Raw genomic sequence first — 24,915 nt, forward strand, 5'->3', positions numbered from 1 at the left:
GAGACTTGAAAGTACATGCAAATAAAATAATCTTCATATGCATAGGTAGAGATTTCCTTTGAAAACAGAATTTTGAGGGAAGGGCCCAGAGAGAGTATGCTGTCAGGTGTCCTACACCTTCTTCATTTTCATCTGTCACCACCGATCTCCGAAGTGATGAGCCCTATGTGCGGAAGGTCACGGGTCATCAAGCAAAACTGAAACCGGTTTCCACGTGCCGTGCTTATTCACTTGGGACAGTGGACTGTGCGTGTTTAGCCCTGAGATGTAAGATAATGGACACTGTTACCAACTGCACTTTGCAATGAAATCTGGTGAAATCGAATAGCCTTCCCTCCAGAATTTGGTTTACCAGAAAGATTCACTGGAGTTCCTAGCGTCAGTACTAAACGCGTGGTTAGGGGTGTCTGGGCGTCTCAGCCAGTTGAGAGTCCAACTCTTGGTTTTGGCTCAGGTCATGATCTCATGGTTTGTGAGTTTGAGCCTCTCCTCGGGCTGTGTGCTGACAGGGAGGAGCCTCCTTGCAATTCTCAATCTCTCCTTCTCTCTCTCTGCCCCTCCCCCACTCACTCTGTCTCTGTCTCAAAATAAATAAACTTTAAAACAAATTAAGGGGTGCCTGGGTGGCTCAGTCGGTTAAGCGTCCGACTTTGGCTCAGGTCACGATCTCGCGGTATGTGAGGTTTGAGCCCCGCGTCGGGCTCTGTGCTGACAGCTCAGAGCCTGGAGCCCGTTTCCGATTCTGTGTCTCCCTCTCTCTCTGCCCCTCCCCCGTTCATGCTCTGTCTCTCTCTGTCTCAAAAATAAATAAACATTAAAAAACATTAAAAAAAAAACAATTTAAAAAAAAAGATTAAAAAATAACTCAAGTGGGAGGGGCGCCTGGGTGGCTCAGTGAGTTGAGCGTCCAACTCGTGATTTCAGCTCGGGTCACGATCTTCACGGTTGTGGGATCGAGCCCCGAGTCGGGCTCTGTACTGACAGCAAGGAGCCTGCTTGGGAGTCTCAGTCTCTCCCTCTCTCTCTCTCTGCCCCTCCCCTGCTTACGTGTTCTCTCTTGCTCTCTCTCAACATAAATAAATAAACTTAAAAAACAGTTGAAGTGGGTGAAGAGGGCTGGGGTGAGTCTTTAAGGAATACATAGGAGGAATGAGGAAGAGGTTTAAAGTCATTCTCTGAGAAAGAACACAAGGTAATATTTAATATACCACAGGGGGCGCCTGGGTGGCGCAGTCGGTTAAGCGTCCGACTTCAGCCGGGTCACGATCTCGCGGTCCGTGAGTTCGAGCCCCGCGTCGGGCTCTGTGCTGACAGCTCAGAGCCTGGAGCCCGTTTCCGATTCTGTGTCTCCCTCTCTCTCTGCCCCTCCCCCGTTCATGCTCTGTCTCTCTCTGTCCCAAAAATAAATAAACGTTGAAAAAAAAAAAATATACCACAGCATGTGTTGGACTCTAGTCCAAGCTGCCTCACTGACTGGGCCAATGTCTTCTTCCCAGGGAACTGAGCGTTAGGGGCACTTGGTAGGAGGGACACCAGCCACCGTTGGCCGCTGTGCCGTCCAGCTTCCATCTGCACCTGTGGCCTCGGTCTTCAGCCACCCTCTGCTGTGGGCTCGAGGCCGGATTCCCGTCTTGAGCGGCGGGCCAGACCTCCACACGTCCGACAAGCCACTGCTTATGGACAAATGCTGGGGGTATCTCTCATTCACAAGGAAGCCGAATTCAGCCCGGCAACCCTTCAGTCTTGCTGTTGTGCGCTGTGGGGTGAAGAACGGGGGGAGAGAGAGAGTGAAAACGGGGTGGCGGCGGGGGGGGAGGCTTCTGGGCTTGCCTCTGCTGAGCCACCGGCCCGGGTGATGTCGGAGAGCATCGCCTCTCAGCGACCCATTTCCTCGTTGGGAAAATGGGGTGGGCTGATTCCTCGCCGAGGGCTCATCCACTCTAACAGTCGCCACTTCTAATTCTAAGATTATTTTTATGTTTGTTCCCCCCTCCCCCGTGTAATTTGGAAGTATAAATGAGGACATAAAACAATTAAACCCCTTACTGCGGGGGCAGACAGTTTGGACTGTACCCACCTCTTTACATATTTCTTCCCACGCTTTTCCCATGACTAATCAAAAGGAATGGCCATTCTCCTGTTCTCACTCTGCCACTTGGAGAAACTATGTTTTTTATTTTCATCTTTAGGACAGTTGCTCCCCGCCCCCCGCCCTACTCTGTTTTGTTTTGTGATATTCATGTAATACAGAATTCAAAGATAATAAATAAGAATATACAGCCAATGTCCCTCTCTTACCCTGTCTTCTGGTCACTTTATCCTTCTCCATGTGAGCAACCCGTGCTATGTGTATTAAAGAAAATATGTATATATTTTCCTTTATTTATTTATTTTTAAAATGTTTTAATGTTTATTTACTTGAGAGAGAGAGAGAGAGAGCAGGGGAGGGGCAGACACACACACACACACACACACACACACACACACACACACAGAATCCGAAGCAGGCTCCAGGCTCTAAGCTGTCAGCACAGAGCCTGACATGGGGCTTGAACCCACAGACCGTGAGATCATGACCTGAGCCAAAGTCAGAAGTTTAACCGACTGAGCCACCCACGCACCCGAACCAGCAGTCTCTTGATGGACATTTAGTTTTCCATCTTTTGCTATTACAAACAGTGCTGCAGTGAAAACATGTACGTACATCATTTTGCACAAATTTGAGAGTATGTGTAGGATAAAATCCTAGGGGGGAATTGTTGGACTGGAGGGTTTTTTATACTTTCGATGGCTGTTGCCTGACCACCATCCACAGAGATCACTCTTAGCAGCAATACATAAGAGGTCCATCTGGCCGGTACAGTGTGTTATCGGACTTTTTTGATCTGTGTGAACCTAGTAAGTTCAAACTGGTGTCTTCCGTGTCATTTCCATGTGCCTTTCCTTTACTATCCGTGGGAATTCACTAATTGATGAACTATGTCATTTCGCTCATTTTTCTTGATTGTTAGCTTTGTTTCTAATTGACTGTCAGTGCTTTTAAAATAGAAACGCAGTTCCCTTTTACAGAAATTTTCGTTGATTCTTCACCGTTAGTAGAATGAGACTCCACATTCCTTGGACTGGGATTCGGTGTCCTTCCTTGAGAGCCAGAAACCTGCCTTTTGTTTTTCAACCTCACATCCCCATGTCCTTTTGTGTCGTTCCCCTCCTGTTCTCTGGTCAAAGCAATCTGCCCTGTATCTGGTCCCCACGTACGTCGGTGTTTCCCTGCCTTCTTGCCCCTGCTGATGCTGTTCACACCACTTGCAGAGTTTTTCCCTTTGCCTTTCTTCCTAAAGAACTTCTCTTCATCCCTCAAAGCCCAACTGAAATACCATTGTTTCCGTAAAGGCTGTTCTAGAACCCCCAGGAAGAATGACCCTCCCCTGGGATTGTATTCCTTTAGGACTTGCTTATAGTCCGACTAGAGCACTGACACGTTCTGCCTTGTGTCACTATTTATAAACACGATTTCCTGATACCCACATTTATGTCTTAGCCCCCTCTGCGTCTCCTACACCCTTCAGCCAGAATTGAAAAAAGAGTCCTTATTTCTTCCTTCTTTGGAAAAGACCACAGTGACCTTCCTCTTTAAACTTGTAAAAATACTCACAGCACAAAATTGACCATCGTAACCACTTTCAAGTGTATAGTTCAGGAACATTAAGTACATTCACACTATTGTGCAACCATCACCAAATCCATCTCTGGGACTCTTTTCGTCTTGTAAAACTGTAACTCTGTGCCCTTTAGACACTCACTCCCCGTGATCTTCTCCCCGCAACCCCTGGCAACCACCACCCTCCTTTCCGTCTCTGCGAATCTGACCGCTGCAGGTATCTCCTCTAAGCAGAATCACGCGGTATTTATTCCTTGTGACTGGCTTATTTCACTCCGCATAATGTCCTCAACGTTCATCCATATTGTGGCATGCGTCAGACTTCCTTTTTCAAGCGGGATCATATTCCGTTGGGTGGGTAGATCACATTTTGTTTATCCATTTATTCATCGAGGTCAATTCTACCTCTTGGCTGTTGTGAATAATGCTGCTGTTTTCTTTTCCTTTTTTTTTTTTTTTAAATTTGTTAATGTTTTTATTTATTTTTGAGACCGAGAGAGACCCAGCATGAGCAGGGGAGGGGCAGAGAGAGGGGGAGGCACAGAATCTGAAGCGGGCTCCAGGCTCTGAGCTGTCAGCACAGAGCCTGGTGCGGGGCTCGAACCCACGGAGTGTGAGATCGTGACCTGGGCTGAAGTCGGACGCTCAACCGGCTGAGCCACCCAGGCGCCCCTCGAGTCCCTGTTTTCAGCTGTTGGAGGTGTGTAGCCAGAAGCGGGATTGCTGGGTCACGTGGTAATTCTAGGTTTTGTTTTTTTGAGGAGCTGCTACAGTGTCTTCCTCAGTGGCTGCGGCATTTTACCTTCCCGCCAGCCATGTACAAGGATTCCAGTTTCCGAACGTCCTCTCCAGTGCTTGTTAGTTTTGTTTTGTGTTTGTTTTTGGATAACGGCCATACGAATGGGTGTGAGGCGGTCCAAAGTAACCTTTTTGCTATTGTGTTTTGGATGCCTGAATCACAAAAGTTATATTTGGAAGAGCTCTTAGCACCCATACATCAGCGCCTTATGCTCGAAACATCGCCTTGATCTCATGACCAACTTCCAAGATTTCTTCTGGAAGGAAGGTCCGTTTTAAGAGGTCTTCGTCGTTTAAAGAACTAGGTAGATACACACACGGCTAAAATCCTTCTTGGCACTTGGAGCACCATCCGTGGTGAAAGAATCAGACGACACAGTCTGTGGTCCAAGGCTGGCTGTGTGTGATTTGGAGCAGCCGGAACCTCCTGCTGGTCCTTCCGTCATGCGTGCTTGTCCTGGCTCAGAACTTCACGGGAGAAAAAGAGGCCAGGTTGGCATCCCCATCATGCTCCCTCTCGGGTGCACTTTGAACTCTTCTCCCGCCCTTTGATTTGGCTGTGTCTGATCACCATTTGAAGTCAGGACAATAGTTTGGAAATGTCTGAAGCTGGCTCGTCCCTTTTTTTCACACCAAGGCAGGTTCGCAGCTCCTGGATTTGTCGCGAACTAGCTCCTCCATTTGGAAACCAACTCTGGAATGATTGCCACGGAGCTTTGAAAGCCCCATTTTGATCAGCAGATGCTACTGAGTCTGGGGAGAGAGTTGAATGTGGCCTAATCTTCATTCGTGTGTGTGTGTGTGTGTGTGTGTGTGTGCGTTTTTCTCTAATTGTTCAGTAGTGGTTTTGCCATCTTTCGTGTCCCACGTTCTCTGCTTTATGTAGACGGGTATTTTTGTATCCCAGGAAAATGATTCACATATCTGTTAATATGATGATTTTTTAACTCCCTGTATTTCTTTCTTCTTCTTCCTCTTTTTTTTCCTTTTCAGAATGTCATGCCGTCTCTGGGCAGGCAGACGTCCCTGACGACGTCGGTAACACCCAAAGCGGAACAGAGCATGGCTTACAAAGACTTTATTTATTTCACCGTCGTTGAAGGGAACGTCCGCAATGTTTCTGAAGTCTCGGTTGAGTATTTATGCTCTCAGCCGTGTGTTGTCAATCTGGAAGCCGTTGTCTCGTCCGAGTTCAGAAGTAGCATCCCTGTGTACAAAAAGAGGTGGAAAAATGAAAAGCATCTTCACACCAGCAGGACACAAATAGTGCACGTGAGATTTCCGAGCATCATGGTTTACAGAGATGATTATTTCATCAGACACTCCATTTCGGTATCTGCGGTGATACTACGCGCCTGGATTACTCACAGATACAGTGGTGGAGACTTGAATGTTAAATGGGAGGACAATCTGCTACATGCCGTAGCTAAGAATTATACTCTGCTGAAGACGGTCCCGCCTTTCGAACGCCCTTTCAAAGACCATCAAGTGTGCCTGGAGTGGAACATGGATTATATTTGGAACCTTCGGGCAAACAAGATTCCCCAGTGTCCTCTTGAAAGTGGTAGGTCATTTGCCTTGCAAGGAACCTCATGCGTATTGCTTCAGATAGCCTGTATCACGAGAGGATGGTGGAGAAGGTTCTTATACCAGCAGTGGGGGGAGGTGAGGAAAATGGCGGGCACACCGAGCCTGTAGTTTAGGACTTTAGGGAGAAAGAGGGAGGAAGTAAAAAAGTGAAGAGAGGGGAAGAGTAGGAGAGAAGAGATTGCACTGGAGGGTCACAGAGGTCGTGGAGGGACCTTCAGAGGCTTGGGTCTGAACTGGGAAAGGAGCGTTACTGCCACTGAAACAGCCACTGGGGAAGTCTTCCTCCCTCTCTCCCCTCATGAACCCTTTGACTATCAGTTATTTTTAGGTGGAGTGTTTTTTTCCGGGAGGAGATGAGAACCAGAGCGGCCCTTGTGTCAGGCAGGAAATCACGTGGGAGTTTTCAGCCCAGCGTACCTGGGTTCAACTCCTTGCTCTGCCACTTTCTGCCTGTGAACCTTGGCATTCTGGGAGCCTCAGTTTTCTTATCTGTAAAATGGGGATAATAAGTAGCAATTCCCTCAGAGCAGTGCTGTGGAAATTAAATGAGATGTAATGTGCTTAACACGTAACCAGCACTTGATAAAATTAGCCACCACGATGATAGGGTCCAAACTCTACATCTTATCCTAAATGTCCCATGGTTATAGCCACCGAAGGACCAGTGCAGGAGGTTCCCGTGCCCTCCGTTAAGCACTGGGGTTGGAGATCTCTGGCTGTGCACTCTTAGAAGTTCTCTCCATTGGTAAGAGGCACACCTTGCTATGTGGATGCTGAGAGCCTGCTGGCCCTTCTGCCCATCCTGCGATGGGGAGTCAACCTGGGCATGCTCCCAGCACTCACCTGGAACCCGGCCGTATTTCCTGAAATGTGGCCCTAGGACCAGCTGCAGCGGAGTCACCCAGGGCTCTGGTAAATGCAGATTTCCAGGCCCCATCCATATCCTACTCCGTCAGGATCTGTAGGGTGTGGGGCCCTGAAATCAGCATTTTAAACACACTCCGGTGACTCCGATGTATCTTAAAGCTTAGGGGGCCTCTAGAGCAGGGGCAGAGCTGGTAGGACTCTGATCTAGAGTAACTGCGGCTCAACCCCCCGGCAGGCTTGGTGGGCGAAGCAAACCCATGGGCCTGTGATAGCAGACCCTTCCTCGGGAGGCGCCTGGATGGCAAATCACATCTAGGCGTCATCACTCCTAGATGACTTAAGAACACTGAGAAGATGATGGCCACGAATGTCTCCTGGGGCCACCCCCAAACAGCCCTGCATATAATGACAGCTTCCAGGGCCGGTACTACCATATATTATAGTTGGTCGAAGGCCACTTGCCATAGAACGAACACATTTGCCATTAAAAATAATCTCTTTCTTTCGAAATGATTTTCGATTTGCAAGAAGTTGCAAAATGGTAGAGTCCCATGTATCCCGCTTCCCCCTAATGGTGACGTCTCCCCCAACTGTAGTGCAGTATCAAAGCCACGAAACTGATGTGGATCTAATCCTGTTGAACTAGACTGCAGACCTTGTTCAGAATCCACCCGTTTTTACGTGCGCTTCTGCGTGTGTCTAGTTCTATGCGATCTTATCCTGCGTTTTGTCTGAATGGCCTCGTTCTGTGTCTGGCTTATTCCCTGTTTGTGTGGTGCTTTTAAATACAGATATGCAGAAGAAGAAGGCAGATTCCTTTTCTGTGTGTGTGTGAGTGGGGGGTAGGGCGGGGCGGGTAATTAACTAGTCGAGCTGCCTGCATTTCGATGATCAGTGTGCATCCTTCTTCCAGGCAGAACCCCATGCTAGCATCTTTCTGGAATGCCCTCCACGGGGAGACCTAATTTATTAAGGAGAAGGAAGCACGAGGCGCGTACAGCCGGTTTTGATTTGCCTCCGATTTTGTCAGGGCGTAATGATTCCATTTCATGTTTGGCAAATCACATATTTCTCATTGAACAATGACTAAATTGCAAGCTGGAAGTTTTTAAATGAAGTCATTTATGGACTGGCTGAGGTCTTAGGGCGCCCGAACATACCCTTAACAGGTGAACTGCCTTTTCTTTTCTTTTGTTGTTCCTTCCTGTGTTCACGGAGCTTTGGAACAGCGCAGTGGGATTTTTCTCCCCACCTTATTCCGAGCATTACTTTTGGGGTGAGAGCAAATCTAATAAGAGCGTAACGCAGGGGAAAACCTTTTCTAATAATTAAAGTCACCACAAATGGGGGGAGGGGGCTCTGTGCACTCTCAGACCAGGTCTGTGTGCGTGGCTGTGATTCCTTCACCAGAAAGGGGAACATTTCCTCTCCCTCTCTTTAAAAGACGAATCAAAAGAGTGTCTGCGGCCGCCCTACGGAAAGTGTCCACGACCTTTGTTCTTGATGCGGCTGTGCGATGGAAGGGGGCCAGGCCTCTGGCTTGTTCTTAGCAGGGGCTTCTCTATTCGGCTCTTGATGAACAAGAGTCAAGTCAGAACAACAAGATGGCATTAGGGAGCCGCGGGGGTGCCTTTCATGTCTGGTCCCCTTGCAGTCTGCAGCCAGCCCTGGTGTGGCGTGTGGGGGGACGTTTTCTGTGTCGAGTGCCTGGTGTCCTACGAGGGCTCCGTGTCTGAACTGAAGTGCCCCCTGACTCGCTTTCATTTGCTTTTTCCTTTACAAAGAGAGAGCAAGCCAAGGTCCCCATGCACGGCTGTTCCGTGAGTGTGGCTGAGTGCCTCTCCACCTAAAGCTTAGGTTTGGCTCCCGAGGTGAGGGTTGTATGCACCCGCCCCCCCCCCCGCACCCCCCCTACCGCTCCCCGGAAGCTTATCTCCTTTGCCAGGGCCGTGGCAAGCCCGGCCGGTGGTCCGATTGTTGGTGGACACGTGGGTAGAGTTTTGTCCTGCCTTGCTGAGAAAATCTAGCCCAGATCAAAAGTCAGCAGCCTTTCAGGACACGTGTGTGCCAAGGCTTGGCCACGTGCCCTCCTGGTGCACCTGCTCCGGCTGCATTCTGGGCATGTGGGCCATAGGTGGCCAGGCACGCCACACCTGAGGCTCCACTTACTCTTGTCCGCTTCCTGGGGGGAGGGGACCAGGCGGTAGCAGTCGTCCCTCACCCGTTAAACCTGTGTCTGACTCATGCATGACCGTCGAGAAAAACCCGCGGCACGGGCAGCAACTCTAGGCCCACCTGGACTTCTCTTCATGCCTGTCCTGCCGCGAGAGGTGAGAGGGCCGCTGGTCCCGTGGCCCCCGTCTTCAGACTACGTTGCATATTCAATCACTGCTCGCCGTGCGTATTGCTGTCCTACTGGCCTGTGTCACAGCCTGGCTTTGCCCTCATTCCTCACATGGCAACCGGTGCAAGGGGGTCCCACCGCCCCCCACCCCCCCGCAGGCGGTCCCTCCCATTACAGTGAGGAGGAGCTGCCCAAGACCCTTACCATGGCCCGTGCAAGGTGTCCCTGTCCTCTTCCTGTTCCTGTCCCCTTCCCACTGCCTCTCCTGCCATGCTCCCCCCCCCCAACCTGTCCACCTGCTCCAGCCCCACGGACCTGCTTGTTCCTCCTTGAGCTTCCTGAGTTCATTGTCCCTTTGGGACACTTATGTCCCTGCTCCCTTGCCCTACATGGCTTGCTCCCTTGCGTCAGGCCTCCGTGCTAATGTCGTCTCAGGAGAGAAGACTCCCCTGACCACTTTATCTATGATGGCAGCCCCACCCCTCCCTCTCCCCCCCCCCCCACCATCGTCATCTATCTTTATTTTCCTTCTCCGCCTTATCGTCACCAGACATTGTAATTAAATATGCGTCATTGCTTTTTTGCCTGTTGAATGTCTCTGTCTGGTAGGCAAGCTCCGTAACGCCAAGGTCCTGGCTTGTTTTATGCGGTGCCCGCCGCAGCCCCTAGCACAGGCCAGGCATGCGGTGACTCTTTGTGAATTGAGTGATGAATGCTCTTAGCCACGGGGCAAGGACCTTTTTCTCGTAGGGCTGTGTGTGACCGTCACACTGTGACATCCTCACACAGCTGTGTTGTCACATTAGGGAGCATGCAGGGGTCGTGGGCGGCTGTGTGCCGTCCCTAGGCTTGCGCACACACACCACAGCTGATCGGATAGAGCCCATCAGGGCGGTGCTGGTTAAGGATGCAGACTCTTGGTCAGTGATTCTCCTCGACAACCACACATGAGCTCACCTTTGCTCTGCCCTAGTGGTTTGAGTCTGCGATTCCTCACCTCCTGCTTTGACTACATCGGTGTCTTTTACGGGGGGGGGGATAGCCTTCCCCACTGCCCCCCAATACCTCCTCCCCACTGCCACACCATACCCATTATTTCCGGTAGCCAGGTCAAATTTTCCCCCCCCCCCCCCCCCCCGCCCCTGCCCTGAAGATTATTTTTCTTCTCTTTTCTTTTTGTCACCCCCAACATCAGAAATTAAATTCTCCCCCCTCTGGCCTTCCCTAACCTCGTGTTGGTACTTCTTTCCCTACACGAGGTGTATCATGTTCAGGTCAACTAAGCAAAGAGTGATTGAGCACCTGCTATGTATCCATTTCTTTACTAAGTCAGGTGGCTCAAAGATGCAGACATGGTCCCCTCTGTCTTTAGGTGCTCACGTGGGAGGGGAAAACAGCCACCCCATAGTAACAGCCGCTTTCTGTTACTGAGTACTCGCTGTGTGTTAGGCATTGTGCTAAGTGCTTTATGTATCTCATTTAATCTGCCCAGCACCCTCCTGTCAGGTTTGCAGAGGAGGAAACTGACTCAGAGGGTTAGTGTGACCTGTCTCAGGTCGCACCGCTCTTGATGATGGAGCAGAGATTGGAACCCAGGTCGTCTGGTTCCCAAACCCCACACATAACTATTAGTCTCCACTACGGAGAGAGGTCATGAGACCATTTCTTGACTTTAAGTCATTCATTCATTGAAAAAAGCCATTGAGCAGTCTCTGTGTGTGCAGAACTTTGCTCGGCTTCTTCACAGAGGAGGCGACACTTGAACAGAGACTTGAAGGGTGACTAGAGTTTTCATAGTCAGAAAACGAGTAGGGGGGACAGCATCCAGGCAGAAGGGAAAGCACGAATGACAACACACAGAGGAGAAAACGCAGCCGGGTGGCAGAATGGCGACGAGTCTGCATCTCTTGATGTGTGAGGTTTCGTCCTGCCCGCCACCTCTGAGTGGGTGGGGGTGGCCACCTAGACTCCGTGTTGAGAAGGATTCTGAGGCTGAGTCTGGGCCTGAGTCTGAGAATGAGCGCCATGTGGACGGATGACCAGTGTCTGCCACAGGGTGGCGATGTGGAGTAGCAGCTCCTTGCTCTGTGTTTGTTCACCCAGGTAGAGGAGGCTCAGGTATGAGTTGGGCAGTTCAGGAAATTACACTAGAATAGCAGGTTGGGGCCCCAGGTGGAAGGTTCTTAAATGCCATGCGAACGTGTATTAAGCATTCTGCCCTACTGTCTGTCTATATGAACATTTTTCTGTTCTTCCCTTTTAGGACAGAAACTGGGGGACGTGGCAGTTTCCTTCTTTTCCGTTCTCTTTTCCTTTTGCTAAACATCCGGTCTCATCTTCAGATCCGGTGGATTAGAAGTGTGATTTCTTACAACAAAATTCCATTACAACAAAGTAATGGAAGGACTAAGTCAGATATTGGAGCCAGGCTTTACCTGTCTCTGTGAAAATACCAGTTAGAAGTCAATGACATGATGATAATGTTTATAACTATGAGAACCATGTGTTTGGCACTTTTATTAAAAAAAGAGAGACTTAGTTCTTTCCCCCCACCCCTCCCCCCAGTTAATCACGGTAGTCTGAATTTCTCAGTAATAACACTAATTAGTGCCTGGTATCTGCCTTGCCCTTTATGATTTTCAGAATACTTTTTGTGTGCACATTGTCTCATTTAATCCTCATAATAGTCCCATGGGAAGGAGTCTTATTCTCATCCTTTCTTTTCAGAGGAGAAAACCAAGGCTCAGTTTGTTTAACGGGAGTCCAAGCTTCCTGATTCCTTCGACTTTGCTATGCCGCCTCTCTGAAATATGCTAATACAGCCCTAACCCAGGTTCTAAATTAGAAGGAATACTCTTTTTTTAAGTTGAATTTTTACTGATGTGAATCATCCTGTTTTCCTCACCCACTGGACTTTGTCTCTTTGAAGCAGATTGAATAGCCGCAGAGGCCCAGGGCGGGGAGGCCTCCGAATGTGGCTGTCCCTTTCTCCCTGCCTGCGTGGAAATGCTCAGACTTTGTTCTCTGGTGTTTTAGCCTAAAAAGGAATACATGTACCTGGTAAAAAATTCATAGAGTGTAAAAGGGATTGGAGCAAGAGCGAGTTCCCGCCCACTCTGTGTTCAAGTTCTTTTCCTGGAGGCAAACTCACTAATACTGGTTTCTGTGTCTCTTTCCAGAAATGTTCTCTGCTCACATAAGCATTAAGTTGACGGCCCTTGTCTTCGTGCACACATGGGAAGATACTGTAAACTCTGTCCTACACTCATTAACAATACAGCAGAGATTTTTCTATGTTACTGCATGTTACATGGCCTCATTCTTTTCAATAGCTGCTTAGCAAATCCTGTTGCCTGACGGCTCATAATTTACTCAGCCTGTCCCCTGCTGATGGTCACGCATATTGGTCACGTATTTTACGATTTTACTATCAACAACAACGGTTCACGGAATATCCCTGTCCATGTATCTTTGTACACACCTACAAGCATATTTGGAGGATAAATTCCTGGGAGTGGAATTTATTTTATTCTTAACACTCCTACTATTGAATATTCTACTGACTTCCTTACTCGCCCACTTCACTGCCTTGTATCCTTTGGGGGGAAGTTCTGACCTAAATCATACTTGCTAGAAAATGGAATTTTAGTTCTCAGGCTTTGCTTTTAAAGAAAATGAAACACCCAAACAGTCCTGCCTTTTAACGTCCCGTGTTCGGAAAGCGCGATTGAATTACCCGTACTCTCGCTTTCCTTCTCCAGGTTGGAAAATCTTAACTTCTTTTCCTCCCGTTTCCACTTACAGACTTTTAGCTGGTTATTTTTTGCCTCAAGATTATCTCTAACTTCTCCACAAACGGCCCGAGGTCTCCCCTGTGTCACTGTGGTGGTGCTTGAAGCCTGTCCTCAGGAGGGTTTTGTTACGTGGAAATGGGACCCTCTCCAGAGCAGATGTCCATGTCAGGGCTCTGATCACCCTGTTGAACTGGAGAGTGGGCTGTATGGCCAACCCCGGCCACCCCACTCAGGTTAGACGGGGTGGGGGGCGGGGGGGAGGGTGGCGCCCTGGTCAGTCTCCGCAGGCGCTAGCCGTAGTGCTGAAGAAGGATGGTGATGCAGGCTTTTGCCGAGCCTAGCTGTACCCTGAAGGAGAGCCTGGATGTGTGGTAGTGGTGGGGCCCTGGAGGGTCAACGTAGCAGCCATCCTCTAACCAATATGGGCATATTTCAGTCTTTTAACCACCAGCGAGGCCGCCCAGGGGCAAGCCAGCTGAACCTCAGCGTGAGTTCTCTTTGATAAGGCCTTTGAGATACGATGTGGTTTCAAAAGAAGCCCGTTGGGTTTGTAGCGGGAGACCTGCTTTGAGTCACGCCTGCATCTCTTATTAGCCGTAAAACCTTCAACGAGACACTAACACTTTCCTTGTCTCCCAGTGAAGGAGTTTGCGCCATACAAAATCCAATGCCTCCTCTTGCTCTAAAGTTGGAGAAAACAAAACAAGCAGAACAGTCAAGGTGGCGGGTTCCAAACCTGAACCGTGTCCCTGGTATTTTATGTTTATGTCGTAGTGATGCCTTTTTCCTGCCTAACTTCTTCATTCAAGATTAGCCAAAGAAAGGGATTTGGGGGAAGGGTCTGAAAGAAGAGAGACTGTGATCTGATTTGGGCAGCACGGGGCACATTATAAAATTGTGAAAAGTGTTGAGCAAAGGAGAGGCAGGTTTAAATCCTGACTCGGCCGCACTGTGTTCATTTGTCCATTCATTTCTTCATTCGTTCACTCCCTCAGCATTTGTGGAGCCTCAGGGGTTGGGTGCCGTTCTGGACTCCAGGGAAGGGGTAACGATTGCAGTAATGTCCCTGCTCTCTTAGGATTTATATTCTAGAGGCACCTGGGCAAGCCACTTATCCTCTTTGGACCTAAATTTTGGACTTAAGTTTTTGTACCTGTGAAGTTTTTAATGGGGAATGACACTGGTACTCTTACTCCCCATTCTGGTGCCCATGACAGCCATCACCAATCAAGCATAGCACTCCAAGCAGCCACAACCAGTTAATAGAAAACAAGCCTACATGTTATCCTGGGCTAGCCGAATTCTTAAATCCTTTCCTGCTCCAGAATTTCATTCTTACTCCTTCTAAGTAAATGGGAAGACAGGATTATACTGAAGAAAAAATTGCAGTAGAACCCCAAAATAGAACCATTGAAGCTGCAGGTCTTACAGGGAAAGCACCATCGCTTTGGTTTTTATTGGGTACGAAAGGTATGTGTTTCTGTAAAATTATCTTAGATCTTTCGGTCTTAGATTTTTCCATCCACATCTTTTGCTGCAAGTTCTCCTGCTCAACCTGCTTTACTTTGATCCCTGGATAAAGGAGAGGCTCATCAGCATTGACTTTTAACTCCTTTCCCTTTGGAAACCTCTTTATGAAGCCTCCTTTTACTGGAGGCAGGCTGGGCAGAATCAAATCCTGCTCCTTTTGATAAATGTTTCTACTGCACACGAGGTAACTCAACAGCAATCACTAGCAGAAGGCCTCCTAGGGGGCTAACGTGGCCATCTGGCCTTTTATGTTCCACTCCACGCGGTGGAAGCCAAACCAAGGTTGGGCTGACAGCAACGTCTTGGTGATTTTCCCCTCAGATTCCAAAGACACCTTTGCAGTATTTCCATTTGTGTGCCCTGCTTCCCATCCCTGTGATCGACCAGCAAATCCAGTGCTTCCAAGTGAGCTCAAATTGTGAAGAAAAAAAAATGGCATTGTTTCTGTTGGGATTGGTAGCCTTTGAGCTTTCAAATGCCTCTCTGCCTCTCGCAAAACAAGGAGATGGGCACTGGGGACAGCTTGGCTCTATTTTATTTAATTCTATTAGATATACTCACAGGGGTTGGAGACTATGAACACTTTGCTCCTTTGATTTCTAAGTTTTAATGACCCAGAGGTACCTCTCTCTATAATAAAACATTCTGTCCAATGAGGAATGAGAGCTGGGGTCTCCAGTATCCTAGGCTGAGGCTCCCGTAATCTGTAATCCGTGCCATATAAGCATTTGGTAATTGGCACAGAACTTAGCTCTTCCCTTTTCAATGGAAGAAACCCAGGTTTCTACCATTGAATCATGGACCTTTAAACCACAGAGTGTTTTAAGAAAGAGGAAAGGGATCTTTATTCCTCGGTTTAAGTCCGTGATTTTTTTTTTTTTCCTTTGAAGGGGAATGGGTATGGGCAATTTAGAAAAAAAAAAAAATCATTCTGGCCTTGTTTAGAACAGTAGGTATTAAATATAGATGAGATAACTCAGTTCTCCTTTTAAGACTTGATAAGGGCATCCCTATCTTCTCTAGAGCCACAGAATTCTCCCACATTTGCAAAATGAAGTGGAAAGCTCTCTGGTTTTAAGGGGTTTGGTTAGTCATTTTTGCAGAGGGTAATGTGTGGAGTATATTGGAAAGTCTGCACAGAAGCAAAAAGTCTGTGTGCTCTTAAGGGCATGGATTCTGAAAGACTGTTGTGAAATTAAATGAGATTATTCCTGGGATGCTATGATTCCATATTCTGTGTTATATACACGGTAGCTAACCATTTTGGGAGCTGTGCCTCCATTTCCTCATCTGTAGAATGGGGATAATAATGAGGCTTCAATGAATCTCTCTGTAGCTAGCTGGCCAGATGAGCTGTAGATGCATTTACAGCAGCGTGGACCATAGTGAGTGCTACTCATGTGATAATCGTTACTGTTGTTGCGTGAGCTCCGAATGCTTTCCTTATTGGAAGGGCAGCGTGTGAAATGGTTAAGAACCTAGAACCCAAGCTCCGGGTCTGCCACTTATTTGTTAGCCGTGACCTTAGGCGAGTCATTTTCCCTCTATGCCTCAGGCTTTTCATCTGTAGATTGGGACTAATAATGCAATCTCCTTTGTAGGGTTGCTCTGAGAATGAATTGAGATCGCTCTCTGTAAAGTGCTCAGAGGGCGCCCGACGTACATTCAGGGTTCCATAAACCATCGCTCATATTTCCAGACGATTTCTTTTAACTCTCTGGAGCGAGGCAGAGGGTTCCAGGAAGAATGTGCTTTGGGAAGCAGTGCTTTCTGGAGATAATTGAAAGGCAGCCGTCTTGCTGTTTGCAGATGTGGTCACCCTGCTGGGCTTTCTCTATGCCTCCAGTGGAGAAAACACAGGCATTGTGAAGAAGTTCCCGAGGTTTCACAACCGAGAGCTGGAGGCCACCCGACGCCAGCGGATAGATTATCCAGTGTAAGAATGGGCAGAGGACGGTGGGGGGCGCTGGGCTGGTGGGGCAGGACCGTTTTAACCTGAGGACAAGGGCAGGCTAGTGGAATCCCTTAGGAGGACATACCTGTCTAATACGTTTTGGAAAAATGTTGAGATCCACACAGCTTAGACGGAATTCGTGGCCCAAAGTGGTCTTGAGTTATTCTTGCGATTAGCAGTCCTCAGTTTGCCTTAGACTCTCTGTGTCGGTCCCAGGAATGACATGAGCAGGGGCGCAAGGTGTGGGGGCCTGAAGCCTTGCAAGCTTTCGGGGGCAGCCAGCCACAGCCGGCACACGTTGCCGCCTTTGCTTTGCCTTTTCTGTCTTGGAAGACTGGATGAGCTGCTTGAAATCTCACAACTTCTGATCTCCTCCATTGATTTCAGCAAAACCCAGATATAGTTTTTTCCTTCTGCTGAATTGAAGATGCTGAAAATGGTTCCTGGTTCACCTCAGACCGGATGGATTTAGCAGAGTGATTTAATTCTTCCCATGCTGCTGGCTGTAGAAAGATCTTGAGTCACTTTACTGAGCGTATGTTCTTGCTAAGCTTCCTTGTAATAACTTATCTTCATGAGCTTGCTCAGCTGGGTGGGTCAGGAGGGAGCTGTGTGGCACCATCTGTTTGCATATCTTACCACTGATTCCGAGGCCAGATTGTAAAGCCCAGAAAATTCTAAAGGACTTGTTTGGATATATCCCCCAAAGAACCCGGAGCCACTGCCACTTTAACCCCCAACCGTGACTTGCTCACCGGGGTAATGGCAAGAACTCTGTACGTTGGTTTTGACCTTGATTGCCGTTTCATCTGCAAAATGCAGTTGTTCCCAGCTCCTCGTCTTTGAACTTCTAGTCACTAGCACGATGCGTGGCATTAAGCAAGCGCTCGGCAAATATTTGCTGAGTGATGGACGGATCACACATCTTGGCTAAATGTGTCCTAGTTAAGTTGACTACTCTTATTTTATTCCCACTCGGCAAATCACAGATGTACAATACTTTTTTCAGCTAAAATAGCCCCGGTCCAGAAAAGAAACAATTAGATTAGTCGTTCCATGTGGGTCAGCCAGAACTGTGATCCTGCGCAACCTAATGTGTGCGTTAAAATAGTGTCTGTGTGTCCCCATTAACATAGAGCGATGCCATTTGCAGATTATGACATTTTTCTACCTTAAGGCTTTTATCTTGGAAGGAAACAAAATTGCTCAAAAAAGCCCTAGTTGTGTTTTTTTTTTATTTTTAATCACTGAAATTAGAATAGCTTCTTACCAAATCACCTCTTATTAAAATCCAGATTTTTGTTTTACGTCTGGCTTTCTAAACCCTAATCAAGAACTCAGATGGGAGGCGTGTGAGATTCTCAAAGGGGCACAGAAACAGAGTTTTGGGCGCAAGGTACGCTATCTGCCAGTTTTGCACAATGACTCTTAACTCCTGTCTTTTGCAGTTACTATAACTACCTCCTTTGTCTCAAAAATCAAGCTTTGCAAGCTGATCTCCCATGATGAACATGAAGGCAAATTCATCCCTTCATTGGAAAGAAAGCAATTTACTTGGTCATTGTTAACTATAATTACCTGTTCTTGGATGATATCAATCTGCAGAATTTTTTATTTCTCCTCACTCTTGTAGGTTTACTGTTTCATTGTGGCTTTATTTACTCCATTATTGCAAGGCCAGTCTCTGTGGGATTCTGTACTTTGTTGATTCTAATGAGATGTACGGCACGCCGTCTGTATTTCTTACTGAAGAGGGTAAGTATGAGACAGAACCTTTAAAACGATGTTGCAGTTTTCTCGTGCTCTGTCTATTGGCAGATACGTCTGCAATTAAGGAAGATGTTGTCAACGTGGCAGTTCAGCGAAAGTGACGATTTTCAAACGTGGGCTTCACGTGAAACTTTATTTCTGGCAGTCTGAAACAAAGGCCTTCTTTACAAAGGAGTTCACTTGCGTGTTCTTTTGTTTGCTTTGTTTTTGTTTAAAGGAAGGAGGAACACGTTCTAGCTGGGTAGCTGCTTAAGGCAGTTGATGAAAAGGTGCACCCACTTGACGCACTTCGAAGTAATATTTTTGTGTGGTTTTCACGAGCTTTGATTTTCCTTGTAGGCCACTTGCATATTCAGATGCACCTTGTCAAAGGAGAAGACCTTGCGGTAAAAACGAAATTCACCATGCCCTTGAAGGAGTGGTTTCGACTGGATCTCTCTTTTAATGGAGGCCAGGTAGCGGCATGCACGCCCCATGAATCACCAGCATCATCACTGATAACATTAAGCGTTGCCGTAAAGTCAGGGAGCCAGGATATCCGCCACAGCGAATTTGTGGAACATGATAAAGTCTTTACAGCTGCACACTTTTTCAATCAAACTTTTATAGATGAAAGTTTAAATCATAAGAATCCCGTCCCATTTAATTAACTTTTAAAGTGCTTCTTTCGACCATATTGTGAATAAGTAAATAATATAGCCAGCGATATGGCCACAATTATCTGAGCAATTCAGTTTTTTACCCCCCCGAGGGAGATAGGCTTAGTGGAGATAAATGTTAAAACAGCATCGGCCATGTTTATACAGTGTTATCAGATCTACGACTTTTTTTTTTTTTTTACAGGAAACTTATTGGTTAGTTCAGTCAAGAGATGGTTTCCCTGTTTTTGACAGTTACACAGTTGCTTATGTTTGGCATTAAACAGACAAATAACAAAATAAACGATAATTCTGGTGGGACAGAGGGTCTTTATCTATCTTGTACTATAAAACGGTGCACATAACTGCCTCAAACTCTCATAGCCCAGACTTTATGGATTCTGGCAAATCTGTTGTTATAATTGAAGACTAGTCCGTTTCTCAGTATATGTGATGCCATTATCTTTTTTTTTTTTCTCATCAGCTTTTCTTATTGATTTGTGATTTTTCCAGTAACAAAAGTGGAAGAGACGTTTTGTCTTATGTATTAGATAATACACAGACTTCCCTTGGTGTTTAGGTTTATAACATTTCCTTTTCCTGAAGAGAAAAGAAATCAGGTCAGTCCTTGTTGCCTTTGAAGAAGAATCTGTGAAAGGTTAGCTAGGACTGTGTGTGTGTGTGTGTGTGTGTGTGTGTGCGCGTGCGTGCGCACGCGCGCGTATTTGTTTCCTTAACAATGTTAGGTGACAGGGCTGTGGTCCGTGGTCCCATTTATATGCTTCCCATTTATATGAGGATTATGATGGCATTATAGTTTGGTTGCTGCTTTCTCTTAAGGAGAAGGTCAGCTCAGTACTTTGTGTCCCTTAAATGGGTACCAAATCATCAGAACAAATCACGGAGCTTATCTGGCGCCTTATGTATGCAAGGCACTTTGCTCAAGGAGCTAATTGACTATTTATGGAAGAAGCACTGAGCAGGTGAGGGGATGTCATAAGGAAAGCGTAAGTGCCAAATGATTCATATTGATTCACGCTGGGATGCTCAGGGAAGGTTTCGTAGAGAAGGTTCCTACGGATTGGGCGAAACTAAGAGCAGAGAGGAGGGAAGATTTTAGCACATCACTGGGGGTTGGTTAGTGGATAAACCAGTTTGGAGTAGAAGTTTGTAGACTATAGAAAACTACTAGAAGGGGGAATGTCTTTGGGCTAGAATGTGGACAATTGTGAGTATCAAGGAATTGGGGTTTCTGTTTGCAAGGCGGCAGGATGTCATGGCAGGTTTTTGAGCAGAAGGAGAGAAAACCAAAGGAGTCCTTTAATTAAAGAGACAAATTTAATTTAGCAAGGCACGTAATGGGGTAAGGATTAGGAAGACCACATGGGATGGAAGGAAAAATAAAGTAGGTTTTTGTTTTTGGTAGATTTTTTTGCCATCTGTCCTACCTTCTTTCCATCCTATCTGGTCTCCCTGATATCTGTAGGTCCCCAAACGATATTCCTGTTTTACCACACAGAATCCACCTCTGTGGCGGGACTTACCATACTCATTGCTTTGGCCAAATGGACAAGTGACTTAAAGCCAATGGCTGGTTTAGAGAAACCACTGGTTTGAATCCTTTTCTTCTCTGACCTGACATGTTGCATATGGCTGATGTGGGTTGGTCTTTCAGTGTTAGTTTGTCTTTCGTAGACACTGTTGTAGCCACACCTTTGAGACTCTGATCAGGCCAGCACATGTTTCCTCCACACTCGCTCTGTGCCAGCACTGGGGGAGTAGAAGGAGCCCCTTAGCTCCAGGGGCTTATGTCGTCATAGTAGTCCAAGGCTCAAGAAGAATATGGGACAGCCAGCGACAGTCTCCACAAAAACATGGTCCCTGTTGAAATGCCAGTGACAATTCTCAGTGCTTGGGAAGAGAGTGGGGAATAGCAGTGCATGAAAAATGCTCAGCACCAACTTGTTTCTCCCCCTAAGGATCTCATGGAATCAGAGTAAAAATTTTTTTATTCAATTTTGTTAATATTTATTTATTTTTTAGAGAGATCGAGAGAGAGAGAGAGAGAAACAGAGTGCGAGCGAGGGAGGGGCAGAGAGAGAGGGAGACACAGAACCCGAAGCAGGCTCCAGGGTCCTCAGAGCTGTCAGCACAGTGCCCGATGCAGGACTCGAACCCACAGACCCCAAGATCATGACCTGAGCTGAAGTCGGACACTTAACCGACGAAGCCACCCAGGCCCCCCCAGAGTAAAATTTCATAAACTCCTTGTATCTTACCCATTTCCTGGTCTTTCTTTGCAACAAACGTATGGGCACAGATACACCCAACGAAGCTTTGGGGTAGCTTGGAAGTATCTGAAACCTACTGGGGGAAACCCCACGATGGATATTGTGACCGTGTGAAGTCACTTGGAGAAATTAAATTTCTTAAATCTTACAATATTCATGGGGCTAGTGCTAGTAAAGTGTTGATTTTACTTCTGCAGAAGTGGATCAGGTGAGAGAAAATGCAGCCCACCTTATGAGTAATTTGTACCCAGGACTGTATCTATGACATGAGGTGTTGGGGCATAACTGATCTTGTGTGTTTCTCCCAACACAGATAGTGGTAGCCACCAGCCTTGGACAGGATTTGAAAAGCTACCATAATCAGACCATTAGGTAAGTGCAATATTTTTCTCTTTATTCAAAATGTCGGTTAAGGACTCAAAAATCTTCATACGTTAGCCTTCAACCCCCATGTTTTTCCCACACCTCCGTATTCAGCTTTTGTGGCTGGTCTGCCCTGTAGCCAGCCTTTGTATTTTTTTTTTCTGTCCGCAAGCTCGCCCCATTTCCCCCACAACATTTTTTTTTTTCCAAGCAAGAGAAACTGTTCCTCTCTCCAGATCTCCTGGTAAATTCTTCCTTTCGTGGCACCTGATAATTCATTTTCTTTGAAAATTGTCTTCTGTGAAGGCTTCTGAAAAATAAATCAAGGTATTAACGTTGCTTATTGAGAATGGTTGGTAACTTTGGCCTAGTATAAAACATAAAAGCAGACAGCCCTCATATTTATGTTTATGATCTGAATTTGAAATGCACACAACGATTGGTATTGCCGTAACTTTTCATCTTCCTGTAACCATTCCCCGCAAGAGTTACAGAAACTGAGAAGGGGGTCCTTTGCTTCGCATTTCATAATTTTTTAATTTGCTTCAGCATCCTTGTCTAATAGCGGGTTCTTCTGGTGGCAGAACCATGGGGTAGCCTCCTTTAGGGACTCAGGGTGCCTCAGCCTCGCTAGACAACATATATACGATCAAATGCTTAAGAACAAGTGTAGAGAATAACAACAAAAATTACCAGCTTTATGTGTATGATTTATGTATGCGTGTATATTACACATGTACCAGCTTTATCTGTATAATTAAAAAAAAATGTATCAGGCACTTTGGCTGGGGAAGGAGGACTCGTTCCTCCTCGCTATTGTTGTTCTACAGCAGGCAGGCAGCTCTCTCCGAACGGGGTCGTTTGCTCAGACTCGTCACACAGTCTGGATGTTCCTGGAAACCAATTGTTAAAGAAAGGAATATAAGGAGAGCTGGGGACAAGGGAACTGAGGGGGGCATACAATACGCCCTACTTCCCGCCCCCCCCTCCCCATTCCTGTTTACACTGAAGTCAAACCGATTGCTTTCTGGCTCTGGGCACTTAGAACAATTCTTATTTTCACGGCCGGATTAAAGGATTACCGTCATAAGGAGGGGCTAAGGAGGTGTTACTCCTCAGCTTGCAAGGAGAAGGTCAGGGGCGACTTGATAGTTGTATTGAGACAGAGAGGCTGATGCCTAAGAACAGAAGGGCGGTCTGGAAAGGGTACCAAGTGGATTTAGAGCAGTCAGAAGGAGTTCAGCAGACGTGAGTTTTGTGGTACAACAGGTGGCCGTGGGACCTCCTCTGAAGAGTTGGGGAATAGGCGAGGCCTGGGAGTTTGTTCGCTGCAGAGAAACAAATGATGTGTGCCTCTTCCGGGAGCTCCTTCTAGTGCCCTGCTCTGCCAAGTGAGCCCCAGAGAAGGAGGGCTTGCATTTTGGGATGTGAAGTGTGAAATAGTACCTTCTCCTTTTTCTCCCGACACCCGCCCACAACCCCAGGACCTTTTGGACAAAAGATTGATTTTATAGGCTCTTTTTCATTCGCTGTGTAAGGGCTTCTTTTCACTTTGCATCTCAGGGATCTAGATGCTGGCACGACTGAATGGTAGACGGAGGGATCGCAGGGTGATCCGGAGCTGGGCCCGGGATGTGGAGAGAGAGACATAGGCCTTCCACATAAAATTTAAGGAGGTACCAAAAACCTCAGTAGTTGTATTAGTTTACTAGGGTTCCTGGAATAAAACCACACAAACTGAGTGGATTAAACAACTGAAAGTTATTGTTTTGCAGTTCTAGAGGCTAGAGGTCCAAGATCACGTGTCAGCTGGGCCGTGCTCTCTCTGAAGGGTCTGGGCAGAGCTGTTCTAGGCTCTGAGGCTTCCAGGCCTCTCTTCAGCTCTGACAGCTCCTGGGGCTGTGGCAGCAAAACCCCAGTCTTTACAGGGTATTTTCCCTGTGATGGTGTGTGTGTGTGTGTGTGTGTGTGTATGTGTGTCTTTGTCCATATGTCCCCTTTGGACAAGGCCACCAGTCATATTGGACTACGGGCCCATTCTGCCAGTGTGGCTTCATCTCAACTAATTACATCTGCAATGACCCTATTTCCAGATAAGGTCACCCTCCGAGAGACTGGGGGTTCAGACTTCAACCTGTGAATTCGGGTGGGGACAATGACACAACTTAACTCATAACAGTAATCATGATAAATACCACTTAATGCAATATGGTGAGAAAGAGAAATTGATGGAAAGAATGCACAATGAACGAAAAATGAAAGTTTTGAGTAAATACAGAATCCGTGTGATCACATAAGCATCCAGAGAGGAAGACTGATTTTCAGGTACATACCAATTCAACATGCCCCTTAAAGCATTGCAGTGATTCCTTACCTGGTGGTACAGGCCATCCCCAGACCCAGGAATGCCCCCTGTCACCTCTTCAGCTGCCCTGCCTGTATTCCCGGGACCTCACCCATCAATAAGAGAACTAAAGATTTAATGTCGCGCCTACCCGGGATTCCTGTGGTTAGATATTTGGAATCTCATCCATCAGAGAGATCTCAGCGCGGGCCAAGCCAGTGAACTAAACGTCAGATATTTTATTCCTTTCTTGTCATGGAAACATAATGATAGCTGCTATCCCATAAAGGTGGTGTAGAACGATTAGTAATTAAGTGCTCAGAAGCACAGTGCCATACATGAACGAATGGCTGTCAGTAACACTGGGTGACAGGTAACAACTTCAGGCCTGTACTGTGTTTATCCTTCCTTCCTTCATTCATCCAGCATATCCTCATTCGTCCCAATGCGTCCACCATGTACCTGACACAGTGCCGGCCTCTGGGGATGAAATGATGAACGAAAAGAATACAGTCAGTCCCTGCCTTCAAGGAGGCTTAAAAAAAAAAAAAAAATCTAGTGGGGGAGACAGATCCTAACTAAATTCACAAATAAATTTAAAATTGCAATTCGTGGTGAATTCTGGGGAAGTGATGACTATAGGGTGACCTGAGGGGAGACAGGAGGTCAGAATTTACGGCAGGTCCCCAGGGACGTGACATTTGAGAGCACAGCTAATTTGAGGCTCTGAGTTCCCCTATGAAAAAAACCCTCGAGCTGGAACTGTTTTCTAATTCTGAGTGAGGTTTATTTAACGACATCGGAGATTCATCTGGGCTGCTGGCGCTCTATAGTAATACACCAAGGCACTCTCCTATGTCCAGATAAGAGTAGAGATAGTTTGCCAGTGTGTCTGAGGTTTCCAAAAGGGGTGGTCTGGGCTTTGGAACTGTCTAGCTCAACTTTTATGTCAGTGAAATTGATGACCTTCA

The 24,915-nt window shown here is 47.0% G+C and overlaps 1 protein-coding gene across 6 annotated transcripts in view; it reads left to right on the forward strand.

Moving 5' to 3' along the window:
* The window catches only part of SEL1L3 (SEL1L family member 3), a 105,020-nt gene that overhangs the window by 8,731 nt on the left and 71,374 nt on the right, over positions 1–24,915 (forward strand). For 4 of the 6 annotated variants that reach the window (XM_030314093.1, XM_030314092.2, XM_030314094.1 and 1 more), the window contains exons 2-6: positions 5,453–6,023; positions 16,394–16,520; positions 18,172–18,293; positions 18,648–18,766; positions 21,551–21,609. In XM_030314093.1, coding sequence (XP_030169953.1) covers positions 5,453–6,023; positions 16,394–16,520; positions 18,172–18,293; positions 18,648–18,766; positions 21,551–21,609 — 998 coding nt within the window. The remainder of the gene's footprint in view (positions 1–5,452; positions 6,024–16,393; positions 16,521–18,171; positions 18,294–18,647; positions 18,767–21,550; positions 21,610–24,915) is intronic. The other 2 variants (XM_030314091.1, XM_030314095.1) reach the window with 2 other exon arrangements.

Source organism: Lynx canadensis, chromosome B1 (genome assembly GCF_007474595.2).
Source record: "Lynx canadensis isolate LIC74 chromosome B1, mLynCan4.pri.v2, whole genome shotgun sequence".
NCBI lineage: Eukaryota > Metazoa > Chordata > Mammalia > Carnivora > Felidae > Lynx > Lynx canadensis.